Source organism: Simochromis diagramma, unplaced genomic scaffold (genome assembly GCF_900408965.1).
Source record: "Simochromis diagramma unplaced genomic scaffold, fSimDia1.1 OVJJ01000603.1, whole genome shotgun sequence".
Lineage (NCBI taxonomy): Eukaryota > Metazoa > Chordata > Actinopteri > Cichliformes > Cichlidae > Simochromis > Simochromis diagramma.
In genome coordinates this window covers 5,366,821-5,381,173 of record NW_024387414.1, presented here as the reverse complement: position 1 = coordinate 5,381,173, position 14,353 = coordinate 5,366,821, and the positions used below count along the sequence as shown (strand labels likewise).

The 14,353-nt window shown below is 37.2% G+C and overlaps 1 protein-coding gene across 1 annotated transcript in view; it reads right to left on the bottom strand.

The window, feature by feature from the left end:
- Positions 1-14,353, bottom strand: part of itfg1 (integrin alpha FG-GAP repeat containing 1) — a 148,242-nt gene that overhangs the window by 110,203 nt on the left and 23,686 nt on the right. Inside the window, exons 7-8 of the mRNA XM_040011120.1 lie at positions 14,048-14,100; positions 2,057-2,138 (exon numbers count right to left, since the gene is read on the bottom strand). Of these exons, the coding sequence (XP_039867054.1) occupies positions 2,057-2,138; positions 14,048-14,100 (135 nt within the window). The remainder of the gene's footprint in view (positions 1-2,056; positions 2,139-14,047; positions 14,101-14,353) is intronic.

Here is a 14,353-nt window from a genome sequence, read left to right as displayed (position 1 = left end):
TAGTGTGAGCAGTAAACTGGTCAGTTAGCCCAATTTCTGAAAACATTCTGCAACCATAGTAGTTTCATGGTAATTTAAGTTATTTTAACAAGTATAATAATGAGAATAATAATAACAAGAAGAAGAATCATAAAAAAAATTAACTACATGGCATCTGTCAAAAACAAAGTGACTTAGAGATGTAAGCAACAGAAAGAGAGAAAGAAAATAATTATTGCATTATATAAAGTAGTATAATCTCATATAAAAGTAAGCTCAATCCTGAAATACTCACTTGTAAAGTTAAAATAAAAATCAGTCTAGAGTCTTTTTTCATAATGGAGTCCAGAGGATCAGTCTACCATGGTTTCAGTTCAAGAAATTATTAACAGAGTTGTGTAGGAGGATCTCCTGCTGCTCGCAGGTTCAAAATAGATTGGCACATTGGAGTGAATGAGTTAGTGTTATTGGAGTCAAATCAAAATCAATTTGAGATTCATCCAAACAAAACTCCATGCTTCAAGAGAATCTGACATTGAGACAGAGTATATAATGAGCCAAGGACCGAAACACTTCACAAGTGTTAAATTACAGTTACTGGTGCTCAAATAATCCCACACTAATGTTAAGACTAAACAATATTTAAGATGTTCAGTTCGATCAGATGTTTCTATATCAGTTTTGTAGTATTGCTTTCATGAGCCAGCTTGATAACTTTGACTCTTCTCCATTTGAGCAATCATTCACATACTGTAATACCCAGACTACAGAGCGCACCTGATTAAAAGCCGCATGCTCTAATTTTAGAAAGAAAATCAATCTTGTACTTGTACAGGCCGCACCGGATTTTAAGCCGTATGCGTTTCACTTGTAATCTGAGATATTTACACAGAAATATTACACGTGAGGATTTTTAACGTTTAATTTAATCCGTAAGGTAACATAAACATGGTAACATAAACATACAAAAATACATACTGCAAATGCTTTATTTTTTTTCTCCGCGAACAGCGTCTGTAACACGGCTACCTTTAAATATACGTATGTATCAGTAACACACAAATTACGTTGCTTATGGTTTTTTTACGGAACAGTGCACAAACAACATTACAACATCTCTTAACAACCGGTAAAAATATATACCGTATATATACTACTTATCAATTTTATTGGTCTACTGTTACCAGGCAAAATGTTTTTGGCCGCATGAAAAAAAAAAAAATGCATTAGCCGCACGTCAGTATAAGCCGCAGTGTTCACAGTGTGGGAAAAAAGTAGCGGCTTATGACCCGAAAACTACGGTGCTTTCCCTTTCATTTTACTTTGTACATCATCAGACTGGTAAATGAAACGGTTACTTACTTTTAAAAACAAGCACAAGAAGGCACCAAAAGACAATGCTGCCCTAACTGAGGTGACAGCACTGTCAAGATGACCAGCCAACTTTGTGGCATGCAGGCTGCAGCCTGGAGATTAGCGAGCCAGCAGAGATTTGCAGCGGATAAATGTAAAGCTCATCTGAACAATGAATAGCGCTGGCCAAGATTGTTTGAAAGGATAAGATAACCACAAAAATCTGGCTATGGGATTATGAGTGTGTATAATAGAGTTTTATATTGTGGTGTGTGCCTGCCACTGTGCATGAATGAGATTAGCCTGCCAGTTAAGGAATGAGCATATCTGGGCTGTAAGTATTTGGAAACAGACAGTGAAACTGTCAAACCTCAAAACACAACATAGTCCTGTTTGATAGCCTTTGAAGCATCAATGCAGAAAGAGCTTTCAGGACTTCAGGAGGAAAGGAAGGGATGTAACAGACACACACCAGGACAAATTTCAGTACAATCCAGCCTCGTCCGCACAGTGACTAAATGTTGGGAATTTTTATGCACCTTGACTGCACATATTGTCATTACACATTGTCTTCTTCGATTTTTGTTTTGCTCCATTTTGGCTCTGTTCATATGGCCCTGCTACTGAAAGTACATCCCACTGCTAGGTTTCAAACCGATAACTGTCTCACATTTACACAAAAACATAGCAAATAAGCAAACTGAAAAATCTTTATAATTCTCACCAAAGTCCACAAAGGAAGACTGCCCAATAATTGTGGTTTCGTTTGGCTTTGACATGACGTCAGTCTTGGTGAAGTTCCCGTCCTGTTAGATGACAAATGGACAGAAAAAACATAAAGAACTCCTCAAATGTTTAGTCAGAGATCCAGCAATAAAAGACAAGTCCAGTTTACCCCTCGCGTGTACCATAAAAAGCTGTAATGTTTCTGGAAAGCAAAAAGTAAAAAGCTTGCTCTTGTTCATGCACTCAGTAAAATTCCAAAATATATGCATAACACTTATCAAGCAAAAACTTTGTTTTAATCTTATTAGAAATGTTTGATTTAAACAAAACAAAAACAAGATAAAAACATGATTGGCTTATAAATTCTTGAATTACAGGCCAAAATATGCTTCGTGGAATAACTGAAAATTTTAAATAGTTAGCATTCACAACCAGTGTTTTTGTAAGATTTTATTATTATTATTTATTTATGTATTTATTTTTAAATCATTGCATTTAGCAGAAAAGAAGACAAACCACATTCATGATGAGTTCAACTAATATACGGTAAAGCAACCGCCAATTGTCTCCATTCTGGATTATTTAATATTTATGTATTACATTTTAATTTTAAATACTACATCAAAATGCCACTTTTTATATTAATATTTCATCCGTTGAAGATGAGCCCCCCCCCCAGAGAGTAATTGTTCATTTTAATATGACACTGCACCTTATTGCATTTTACATTGCTGGTTTGTGGATTCAGAGAAAACAGTGGCTGTGAGAGTTCTGAAATTTATCAAACCTATTGGGTAAGTGGTGCCCTTTACATAGGGCAAGGAAAAAAGGCAAGAGTTTAAGTATATCAGTGGGGGGGAAAAAAGATTTGTATGTGTGGGTGCCTTTGCCTAAGAACACATGTGAGTCTGTGCAGTGAAAAACTGTTGCCTGCCGATAACAACATTACTGATTTATGAGAAAGTGACAGAGTAAGAAAGATAGGAAGAGAAGGTGAGGGAGGTACAATAGTTGAGTCAGAGAACACAATCTATACATTATTATATATAAGTATATAATGTGTGGGTGTGTATATGTGTGGTCAAATGTTGTTCTATGCACAAGCCAATAATTGTTGAAATGAATAAACTATGACATGAGGGGTGTGTTATACATGTATAAATTATTGTGCTTTACTAAAGCTGAGCGATAATAGACTCAATAACAATGAGAGGACAAAGGAATCAGACAAATGGCAAACCACAAATTAGCAACTGCACAACAGTAATTTAATAGTTATAATGATGTGAAAACTATTATAACAACACGACTAGAATCAAAATATAAATTTCACTTAATGGTGCTGGGCATGAGATGTAGCAAAACAAGTGGGTAAACTATCAAGACAAAGCTACAGTGAAGGAAACCAAAGGTTAATGCAACACTATTACTGCAAATTATTAACTATAAACTCCAAAATGTCATTTAAATAAAACTGTGTAACAACACTTGCAGCACATTTTCTACCTACATTGCAATCCAGTACACTCTGTATGATATTGATTTCTATGTAGATAGAAATTCCACTACACCACAAGATTGCTTGAATATTTCATGCAGACGGAAGCACCGGTTTGAACAAAATCTTTTCCAAAGAAAACTCACGGCCGTGAAATATTTAAGGCTTTCTAATTAGAACGCACAGACGGACATAAAATTACTGTATTCTTTTCTACTGTCAGCTGTTTGCAGAATGGTCATAAAATAGCATTAACTGATTAAATTCCAGTTCCAAGCATATTTGGCAAGAACACTAGCAGTGCCTATTCAAAAGTTACTGTGGTGCAAAGTGAAAGCGGTGTAATTGAACTTCCAGGGTATAATCTGAAAATCCCAGCTGTAATGAAAATGGTCCAGGAATGCAGGAGAAGATTACCTTGAAGTTGATTTTGAGCAAATTTACATGATTTTTTCCTCCTAAAGTTTTCGGCTGTTTTGGTTAAACCCAATATATGCAAATGGAAAACAAATCTGATTTTTTTAAGTGGAATCTACTGCCAAGAAAGCAGAGATCAAGTTGGCCCGTTCAAAAATAACAAGAAAGATATCAATGGGAAAGGTGAAAAATAATCAGATCCTCGAAATGATTATTGCCCAAAGCCTCCTGGAAAAGCCAAGACAAAGATCCCAGCGTACAATCTCCTGATCTGTTTTAACAGTCGGAATTCTACATCAGCAGCTGCAGACAACACAAGCAGCCAGAGAGCTGCACTCCAGGGAAAAGCATCCGTCTACTGACAGCATCATCGCTGCCAGGCTCATCCCAAGGTTTGTTAGTTTTCTGGCATAGTCTGACTGCCCCTCCATCCATTTTCAGGCAGCTTAGGCCCTGAATAAAATGGCCATAGGTACCTTGGACCAGACAGCTGCTGCAAAGCAAGCCTTCATAAGCCTGGTGAATTCACCACATCTGAAAATTTATATTATGATATTTGTGCCCTGGTAACAGCAAAGGTAATGGATCCAGCTATGAGTATAATGGGGGACTCGAAAATTGCTCTACGTGTAAAAGTAGATGGGTAAGAGGAAAGTCATGACTCAGACTCAGTGAGTTCTTTATTTTTTATTGCTGGACTATAAAACACCTTTCTTCTGTTATACTCAAGTGTCCCAGAAAGCCATGACATTGTGACAGTGTGCCAGAATGAACAATAGGTCCCTGAAAGTGAGGCAGTTAGATGAAACTAATTAATCATTAACTTCCTAATTTTCTCCTGACACATGTAAGAAGACTTTTTGTGAGAAGGCAACCTATTTAATTGTGGTGATACAGTTCAGTTTGTGCAGGTCCTGGAGAGATAGAGTAGGCAGTGCTAAAAAAGTATTTTTTTCTTCCTGAGAGAGGGCATTTCTGAAATGCCAAAGACTGTTTTTTATCTCGGGTAATTGTCATGGGTTTAATGCTTCCAGAAAAGTATGATAGAAAGTACCTACTTGATCAACTTAATGGCAGCTTCATAGCCATGGTCCCCCACTCCACTCTGAGACATTAAGATTAGGAGACTAATGAGTAGTGCTGCCAACATGATTGCTCAGTAAGACTTATGACTGTTCAGTCTGAAGTTCCCTTTAGGTTAGTTAGTACTTCAATATTTTGACATCTAAATGGGGCTTTTGCATGACTTGATTGCGTCATAAAGAAGTGGAACATAACAGTCTGACAGAGTTGGCTAGTTGAGCTCTAAAGGTCCAACTCAAATTCCAATTATCGGTTTCATTTTTACTGGGTAAAGAAAGCATTTAGTTTTGAGTTAATAACCTCAGTAGTTAGATAACATATACTAATATTTGTCTTTTAAAACAAAAATATAAAAACTTATAAAATTAATAATTACTTCAGGAAGTTTTCGTTTTTGCATTTAAATATATACACGTCTTGCTTTTAAGGCAAACTGAAAGACTATTTCTTGAAGCAATGTGGGATTCATTTGTTTGGTTTTCTCCCTTTGCCAATCATGCAATTCTTAAATACTGCTGACTGCAAGTGAAACCCTAAAAATGATAATGTTATTGCAATATTTATTTCCAGTAGGGTTACAGAGCCTTCAAGTCAACACTTACTCACCCAAGGCTGCAATGAAAAACCTGCAGGTATGTTGTTCTGTGCTATTTTAGGGTATTTTGGTGCAATAAGCCTTCAGTAAAAGGCCAATATTAGATTCAATTTAAATTATTTACGATACATAAATTGTGCACTGAAAGGTTAATTCTTTGCATCATGTTTGATGCTTTCAGTCCTGACAAGGCACAAATGTAGAAGTACTTAGCCTGGTGATTTAAATGCACCAAGAGGTACTTTGGCAAAAAGGTTTAAACTATCACTAACAGTAGAAAGTGCAGATTCATGCGTTTCCCAAACCTATTTGTTTCCATTTGAAAGAATTACTACTTTTGTAACTACTGTGTACTGACTGTACAAACAAATCTTCTAGGGAAAGACTGCAAAGCACAAGTGCACTTTGAAGTGTTTTTCTATGATTTATAAGAAGTTACAGGGAACAAAAAAAAAAAAAATTCTGTCATGCTGACATTTGAAAATGTACAAAGTAATTGATATTTAAACTCATTCAACTTTAATATTCTGTCAATTTGCTTACAAAATTACAATCAATCCACAATTAGGAATGTGGAAGTGGTCCGTTAACTCTCTAGGCATTGACATGAAACATTTTATAGTGTGACTGACTAGTATTGATTTTGCATTCATGTGTGTGTAAACTGACTGATTTGTGAAGATAAAAGGATTAATTTTTGTTATTGTTCCTTATTTCTGTTGACATTACCTTCAACACGTTTCTGTCACTCACACCCACTCATAGGCAAACAGCACAATCACATATGCCCAGCTACTGCACTAAGAGATACTGTGCTATGCAAAAAAACAAAAAACAAAAAAAACAAAAAAGAAACTAACAGAAGGGAACAGGGACCAAGTCTATCTTAGAAAACTAAGGGAGATGGGTCAATGTGTCTAAAAACACCACTTAACCAGTATTGTGTATAAGTAACTCAAATGCTAATGGAAAAGATGTGTATGCATGAAGTGTTACTGTGCTGGTGCTTTTTGAGCTAAAAACAAGGGAGGCCTGGATCAGCTTGTGCAAGGTATCATCAAGTTCCAAAATTCCAGCAACTAGTGAGGCAGGAATCCAGATTTATACAGCTCTTTTACAATACTGATACAGAGTATGAATCCAATTAGGGTTGGGCCATATTATACCGTTCACGGTAATACCGGTACAATGTTAGGCAACGATAAGAAAATGAAATATCGCGATAATATATGGGTAAAATGCGCATGCGCAGTGCCTTTGTTTTCATACGCACATGGCCAAAAAAAGCATGGCGGTAACGGAGAATGAGAAGGGAGAAAGCAGATCGTTGAGTGAAACGCATGAACCAGAATTGGTTTGTAAAAATGGTGCCACTTCAGTGATGTGGAACTGGTTTGGTGTTTGTCCGTCAGATACCCACCAAAGCTCTTTTTTCTTTTTTTATTTCTTTTTTTTTTAATATAGAACATGGAAGCTGGCCGTCGTTATTACCGTATTTGTCGGACTAAGGTGCTTGTAAATCTGGGAGTAATCTGGGTCCTAAACTCCGTCCTCTTCAGGTCCCAAAGTCAAACGAACACTGCAGCATCACTGAGAGTTAAAAACGGTCTAAATTCTTTCATCTTTAATAAAACGATCAGCATTGCTGCTTTATCAGGTGTAAGTATGAAGTTTAACATCCAGGCATCCATGAAATTTATTACATTTAACGGAGTTAGAAGTTAGCAGGAAGTTAGCTCGCTAGTTTTGCTAGTTACCTAAGCGTGATATAGCATGTTCTGACTGAGAGATTTCTGAAAAAATTCAAACGTACAGTTCTGCTATCACTTCCAACATAAATGAAGACAGGAAACTAAACAGCAGTGACGTGTGTAAGGTTACTGAAGTTGGGCTAGGTGGTATATAATGATGAGCTACGTGATCGCTAGCAACACAGCTATGTTAGCATAACACAGCGGTCCCCAACCTTTTTTGCGCCACGGACCGGTTTATGCCCGACAATATTTTCACGGACCGGCCTTTAAGGTGTCGCGGATAAATACAACAAAATAAAACTAGTACCGGTACCGATAAAAAGAAGATTTATTCATAACACACGTGAAAAGACCCAGGAAAACAGAGTTAACGATAAAAACGATGACAAAATAACGATAAAAACCCTAAAAACCATACATTTCACACCTGAGCCTCAACTCTCGCGGCCCGGTACCAAACGACTCCGAGGCCTGGGGGTTGGGGACCGCTGGCATAACATAAACAGTGAAGCTGGAGGATGAACGCTAACACTTTTCCCACTCGATAAAAGTTAACGTGAAGGTTCCTGATGGTTAGAGACAAATGCAATCACATGGCGGGATGCTGTAAATGGACCAAACTTCAGTCAGAAGGACAACTGAGATAATCCATCCACAATAGAAGGTTAGTCATTAATATACTGCAACAACATGGGAATAGAGCAGCTGTGATAGAATATAGCATTAATGAATCAATGGTACAGACGTGGAGGAAGCAAGAATGAGTTGAATAAAGTTTGATTTATCTGACTGCTTTGTTTCGCTTAATGTGCCTTATAATCCCGTGCACCTTATGGTCCGAAAAATACGTATTTGACTTTAACTTATTAAATGTTGCTTTTGTAACTTGTAATCTGTAAGGCTTAAAAAACAATTTTACTGGTATTTATAGTAAAATTACAGCCAAGGATACAAGATATTATACCAATACCAGGGCCAAATTATTGAGTCAGGATCAAACTGATCTCAATCCAAATATTGGATCAGTGCATCCCTACCATGAGTAAACTCGTGGTAGTAAACTCAAAATCACAAAAGCCCCTTAAGGCCATCTTCTAGTGGGTCTTTATATAGCCTCCAGTTAATTCTTGTTGAGTCCATTGCTCACTCACCTCAGAAATGTACCAGTTATTTTGCCATATCTGTAATGTGACAACATAACCTTTTAACATGATTGTGATTTTCCTGAAAAAGATGAGTTGCAGGGAGGCAAATCTGAAGAATGGGGCAGGTGGTGAGCAAAGGCGATATTGGTTTGGCCAAATACTGTTCCCAACGTGCTCTGTTCTCATGACGACGTGCCATTGTTAACTTCTCTCTCCGATCCCCTGTTGTCAATATGAAGTCTGGGGATGAATTTACAGGACAAATTCAAGCTGTTGACTTCTCTACTAAAATTGCTATAACCTATTCTGTCCTAGACAGAAATCCACCTTCCATTACCAGTCATGAGCCTCCATACAAAAGTCAGGTCAGTTTGTTAGAGAACTTGCTTTGCCCTCTGTGCCAGTTTGAGAAATGCATGCGAAACTGTGGATATAGAACACTGTCTGGGGATGCAGTAGGAGAGATCGATCAAATTTAAATCACATGTGTTTGTTTTTATTCATTTATTTTATTGTAATGGGATTATTCCAGGAACCTTTTGATCACAACTTGTTTGTGTGTAAGACTGCAGCAAATCTAATTCTAATCTATACAGCACAAAACCACAACAACAGTTGCCTCAAGGTGATTTTATATTGTAAGGTAAAGACCCTACAATAATACAAAGAAAACAGAGAAAATCCCATCAATTATATGATCCCCAACAATAATACGAGCAAGCGTTTTTGGCGACAGTGGGAAAGAAAACTCCCTTTTAACAGGAAGAAACCTCCAGCAGGACCAGGCTCAGGGAGGGGCTGGGCCATCTGCTGTGACCGGTTGGGGTGAGAGAAGGAAGACAGGATAAAAGACATGCTGTGGAAGAGAGCCAAAGAAATCTAATACTACTTATTTGGAATGATGATACACATATGGGGGAGACTTTAAAAAAATGGATGTCGTGAATAGCCAATAAATCTCATCAAATGGGTCCACATTTGACTTCTTCTATAGCTCAAAGAACCAAATTTCAAGCAGACCTCTTCGAAATGACATTCATTCTCTTCTTATTATAAAGAATTTTTCATTTTGCCTACCTCTCTGATATCCTGGTGAAAAGCAAGTAAGCTGATCTGAAAGGTGTTTACCATTAAAAACTGAAAGCGCAAGCCTCAATATAAAAACACTGACTTGCTTTGATGGCAAGCAGTAGTTTATTTATATGCATGTGCTAATCTGTGTAAGTGTGTGACTGGGGATAAAAACAGCTTCTCACTGACCAGTGAACTAAATTATTATATCAGCCGTTAAAGAACTGACCTTTTAAAGCACTTGGCTCTATTTGGCAGCCAATGAAAACACCTCTCTTCACTCATCTCTTTGGAGCTTGTTGATTTTATTTCCCCCTCTGTGACTGCCTTCTCTTGTGTAATCACACAAAAACAGGGGAAAGAGGAAAGATGGAAGGAGACTTAGGGGAAGCGAAAACATAGAAAAGTAATTAAAACAGAGTGCTGGAGAAAGAGGAGCGTGCTGGCCTATGACCGATAGATGCAGCCGCATTGAACCGAAAACCACGATGGGATTAACAGAGGTCTAATGCTCTAAGGATGCTGGGAAATGGCTTGGTCTTCTGTGTTTGTGTAGATTTGCACAAGTGTGTGTGTGTGTGTGTGTGTGTGTGTGTGTGTGTGTGTGTGTGTGTGTGTGTGTGTGTGTGTGTCTCCATGGAATGCTTCTGAAGAAACCTTTTTTTTTTTTAGAAATTATTCAAGATTGTGGATGTACAGACTTGTTTGTCAGTGTGACTGAAAAAAATGATACACTGCTAAGGAAAACAGGAAAAGCACTATAAGTAACACCTCATGTCTGCATCGCTCAACCGAGCTAAATTAGAGTGTACTCACACAAGGCACGGTGCCCCCCCAACAATGCACTTACACTGCACTTAACGATCTGGGCCTGAATACGCTTAATTTTGTCTGTAGGATTTCACACTCTTTCTTGGCTGGTCTTACCCTCTCCCTGTCCCCCCCTCCACACACACACACACACACACACGAAAAGCACTCTTGCAGAGCATAAGGGGGTTCATGATTTTATGCATTATGTGGCTTAACTGTGGAAGCAGTAACACACTGGCCTCTCACATACTAGCTAATTAATTAACAAAGTGATTTCATGATGTCCATTACAATCACACTATATTTATACTGTCCCCACATCCAACTCAACTGTGCCTGGGCCTGCTTCTTGCAGGAGCCCAGAGCACAACACTTAGTAGTGATCACACTTAGCCAAACAAAGTGGACACTTGGGGGTCAAGCGTGCTCTGACATGGAAGTGTGAGTACACCCTTTCACTGGAAACTCATGTGTCTTGGCACGTACATAAAAACATAAGAAAGAGGCAGGACATATACACTGGTTGTTTTAAATAACTGGAGTCACAGAGAAGTTGATCTTTTGCATATAAAATGTCACTTTGTCATTATTTTTATCCAATCGTAATTAGCAAATAAATTATAATAAATTATAAGGTATGGCTAAAAACATATTTTTGAGTTCACAGCTGAACTAAATACCGCTCAGTTCAGCCTGAGTTCAAGTGAATAAACTCAACCAAAATTTGAAGAAATTCCATCATAGCTGAAAAGCTGCAGCCAGTGAATGCAAAATAAAATTCATAAATAGAAAAAGAAAAATTGAAAAAGCATTTCTAATAAATGAGAAAGAAGAAAAAAAGACAAAGAAAAGGATTTAACTTCTTCATAGAGTAGCTAAGAAGTAGATCAAGAGATCCATAATCTGAGACTGCAGAGACACTGACAAGGTTCACTTTGTCTTGCTCCCAAATCCTTTCCACTATACCTAGAGATGCTTGTAAGACATGCTTTTTGCAGAACTACTTATCACTTGATTGGCAGGAGGCAAAGTATGCAAAATTACAAAATAAATGCCAAGATCAACATTAAATAGAATTCTAAAATACTAAAACTGTTTTGGTGTGAGTGTCAATTACTTATTGATTCACTAAAAATTCTTCAGTTCTTAACATTGATAATACTATGTACTTCATATTTTTTATTTCTTCATGGCTAAAAATTAATCCTTGAAAAGTGTAAGTCATCGATTCATCTGTTTTATGGTTTATAGTCTACGTATGTATCGATGTATAAACGGAACAGAAAAAGGATAAACGTATATTAAAAAGTGCTTCAATGAAACTATTCCACAAGCAAAACTGAGCTGAAAACAGTATCTTTAAAATGTGTGAGCTGGTCTTTGGTCATTGTAAATTCCAGTTATTGATCTGAGTTCACAACAGATGTGATGTGATATACTGCGTTTTCTTGAAAAATGATCGCATTGTGCCTGTTAGCTCTTTTGTCTTAAAGGAAATTCTACTTTGCAAATTAGTGTGTTTAGTGATATTATGGAAGTTCTTTTGTAGAAGGATAAAATAGTTGAGGTCAATGCACTCAGTGTCCTATTGTTTTAAAACTAGAATTAAAAATTTCTGTTAAACTCAATTATTCATTTTTCATTCATTTCATTTTCTCATGTATGTTTTGCATTTGAATGTAGGCCCTGGCATCTATTTAGATTCTATTTCATATTTTTCATTGTAATAACTGCAGTGAAATGGTTCAGTCTGTTGAAGATTTACAACTGAATAAAAAGCTAATATATTTTTAAGATATCGTTTATGAAATAGACAAAAAAACCTTCATTTGCAGAGTTTTATAAAAATCATTTGGAACTACCTCAAAAGTTTAAAGTGATCTTTCTCTGAAATTCATTTGCTTCATCCTCTCCGATTAGCATTCTTGCCACCCATCGCACATCCAACTGGTATTTGGGCATGGCAGTTTATTTGCACAGTTTTGCTCCTGCTTGGTCTCTCTCCCCTCAGACACATTCTGTCTCTTCCACATCCTTCAATCTCTCTCCGTTTCCCCTCTTCTTCCTTACCTCCTCCCCTTCCTTTCTCCTATTCCCCTTCTCTGTGATAAGATAGACTACTGTTCGGCTTGTGCCTCGACCTGCTGAATTTCAAATAGGCCCCTTTGACAAAAACCCAGAGCCATGGTCTCCCCTCCTTGCTCTCCCAGAATATTAACTAGTTCTGCAGCAGTGCCAACAATCCTAGACTCCTAAGCCCACCAAAGCACTACAGATCCATTTGTTGCATTAAGAAAATGAACACTGAAGCAGAGGAGGGGATCATCACTCTCTCAATACCTGTAGTTATACTTCAGGACATGAGACTGCAACTGAGGCCATACTGTACATTCTTAGTTTATAACTGAATGCCTTTGAGACTGAACACAAATCTTAGCAATAAATAAATTAATAAATGTTGTGTAACAATAAATTAAATAGCTGTTGTATAGTGATCACCAATCTCTTTATTCTTTTCAAGAAGTAGGACAGACTACAGCAAAACCTCTGTTCTAATTTGATTGTCACAGTTAGCTATGCTGTTCTTCATAAAAACTCAAACTATACATTTAAGTTCTACTCGGAAGAGACCTGCTGCCCTCTTTCGGAACTCAACCTATTAGTCAAGACCCACTGAACCAGATCGCTGACAGTTTACCATATGACTGATTTTTAGGGGTTATTGAGTTTATCTCATTTAAAGCTCCAAACATAGATGAACACAATATGAATATTTTACTCTAGTGCACTGTAATGAAAACGAATAAAGTTATTAAGCTCCTGGAAGATAAAGTGCAAAAATATTAACTGCTTTACTGAGATTGTGTAAACGTCTGTGGCATCATCAATGTCAGTGTATAAGCTGTCGGACATTAAATTTTGAATTTTTTTTTTTTTTTGAACAGAATATAATATAAAAAAAGAATGTTTGGGGTAATTTAGATATGGGGTCATCTCAGAGTTTGCTCTGGAGAGCAGTCCTGGCTTTCTTGTTTGTAATACTCTGCAGTGTTTGTAATACATATAGCTGAATCATAGCTGAGCAGATGGTTTTGTATACTCAAGCAGTGTCTTCACGGTAAGTTGCCAACTAGTTTACACTGCCAGAAGCTTAAACAATTCCACCATTGTTTTCCTTTTCCAGCATAACTGAAAAAAAACCCCAAAAAAACAAAAAGATGATAAGATGTGATATGTATAGCCAGCCAGTTGTAATTTGTCAAATAAATTCATTACAATCGCGTCATTGCCTGCTGTAGCTGTAGTGGTTAAGGTGGATGGAATCAGTTGATTGCCGACTTGAGGCAACATTTCAGGTCACTGTGCTTATCCTACTTGTTACATTACAAATGGCTAACCACATAAGACAGACATTATATAAATGCCAATATGGTTTTAGGCTATTAGCAGCACCATGCATGCAATACAAGCTGGGCTCTACTTTACTCTGGAGGACTGCAATGCTGGCACTAATGTCAATTTTGATCATTATAGAAGAGTCTGAGTTGTAAAAAGTCACTAATGATAGGCAAGAGACTCAAAGACACTCAAATAAGTCCAAAAAGCTTACTACCTTGTTGATCCAGGTCTCAAACATTCGGTCGCTTTTCATTGTCAGGAATAAATCTGAGAGGAAGAAAAAGATAGAAGAAGGGAGGGTGCAAGTCATTAAGTGATACATTAATTTGTTTGGCAATTATAATCAAGTATGGAGCAGATGCGCTGATCAAATATGCTGATCTACAACACAGAGAATCACATAACTGGAAATGTACACTACACTCTTGCAACAAGGCTTTTAACAGATATGGACAATGTTAACAAATCCTGAAAAAGCAGAGAAGACCTTCTCTATTGTAGCCAAAAAAAAAGTTCTCTT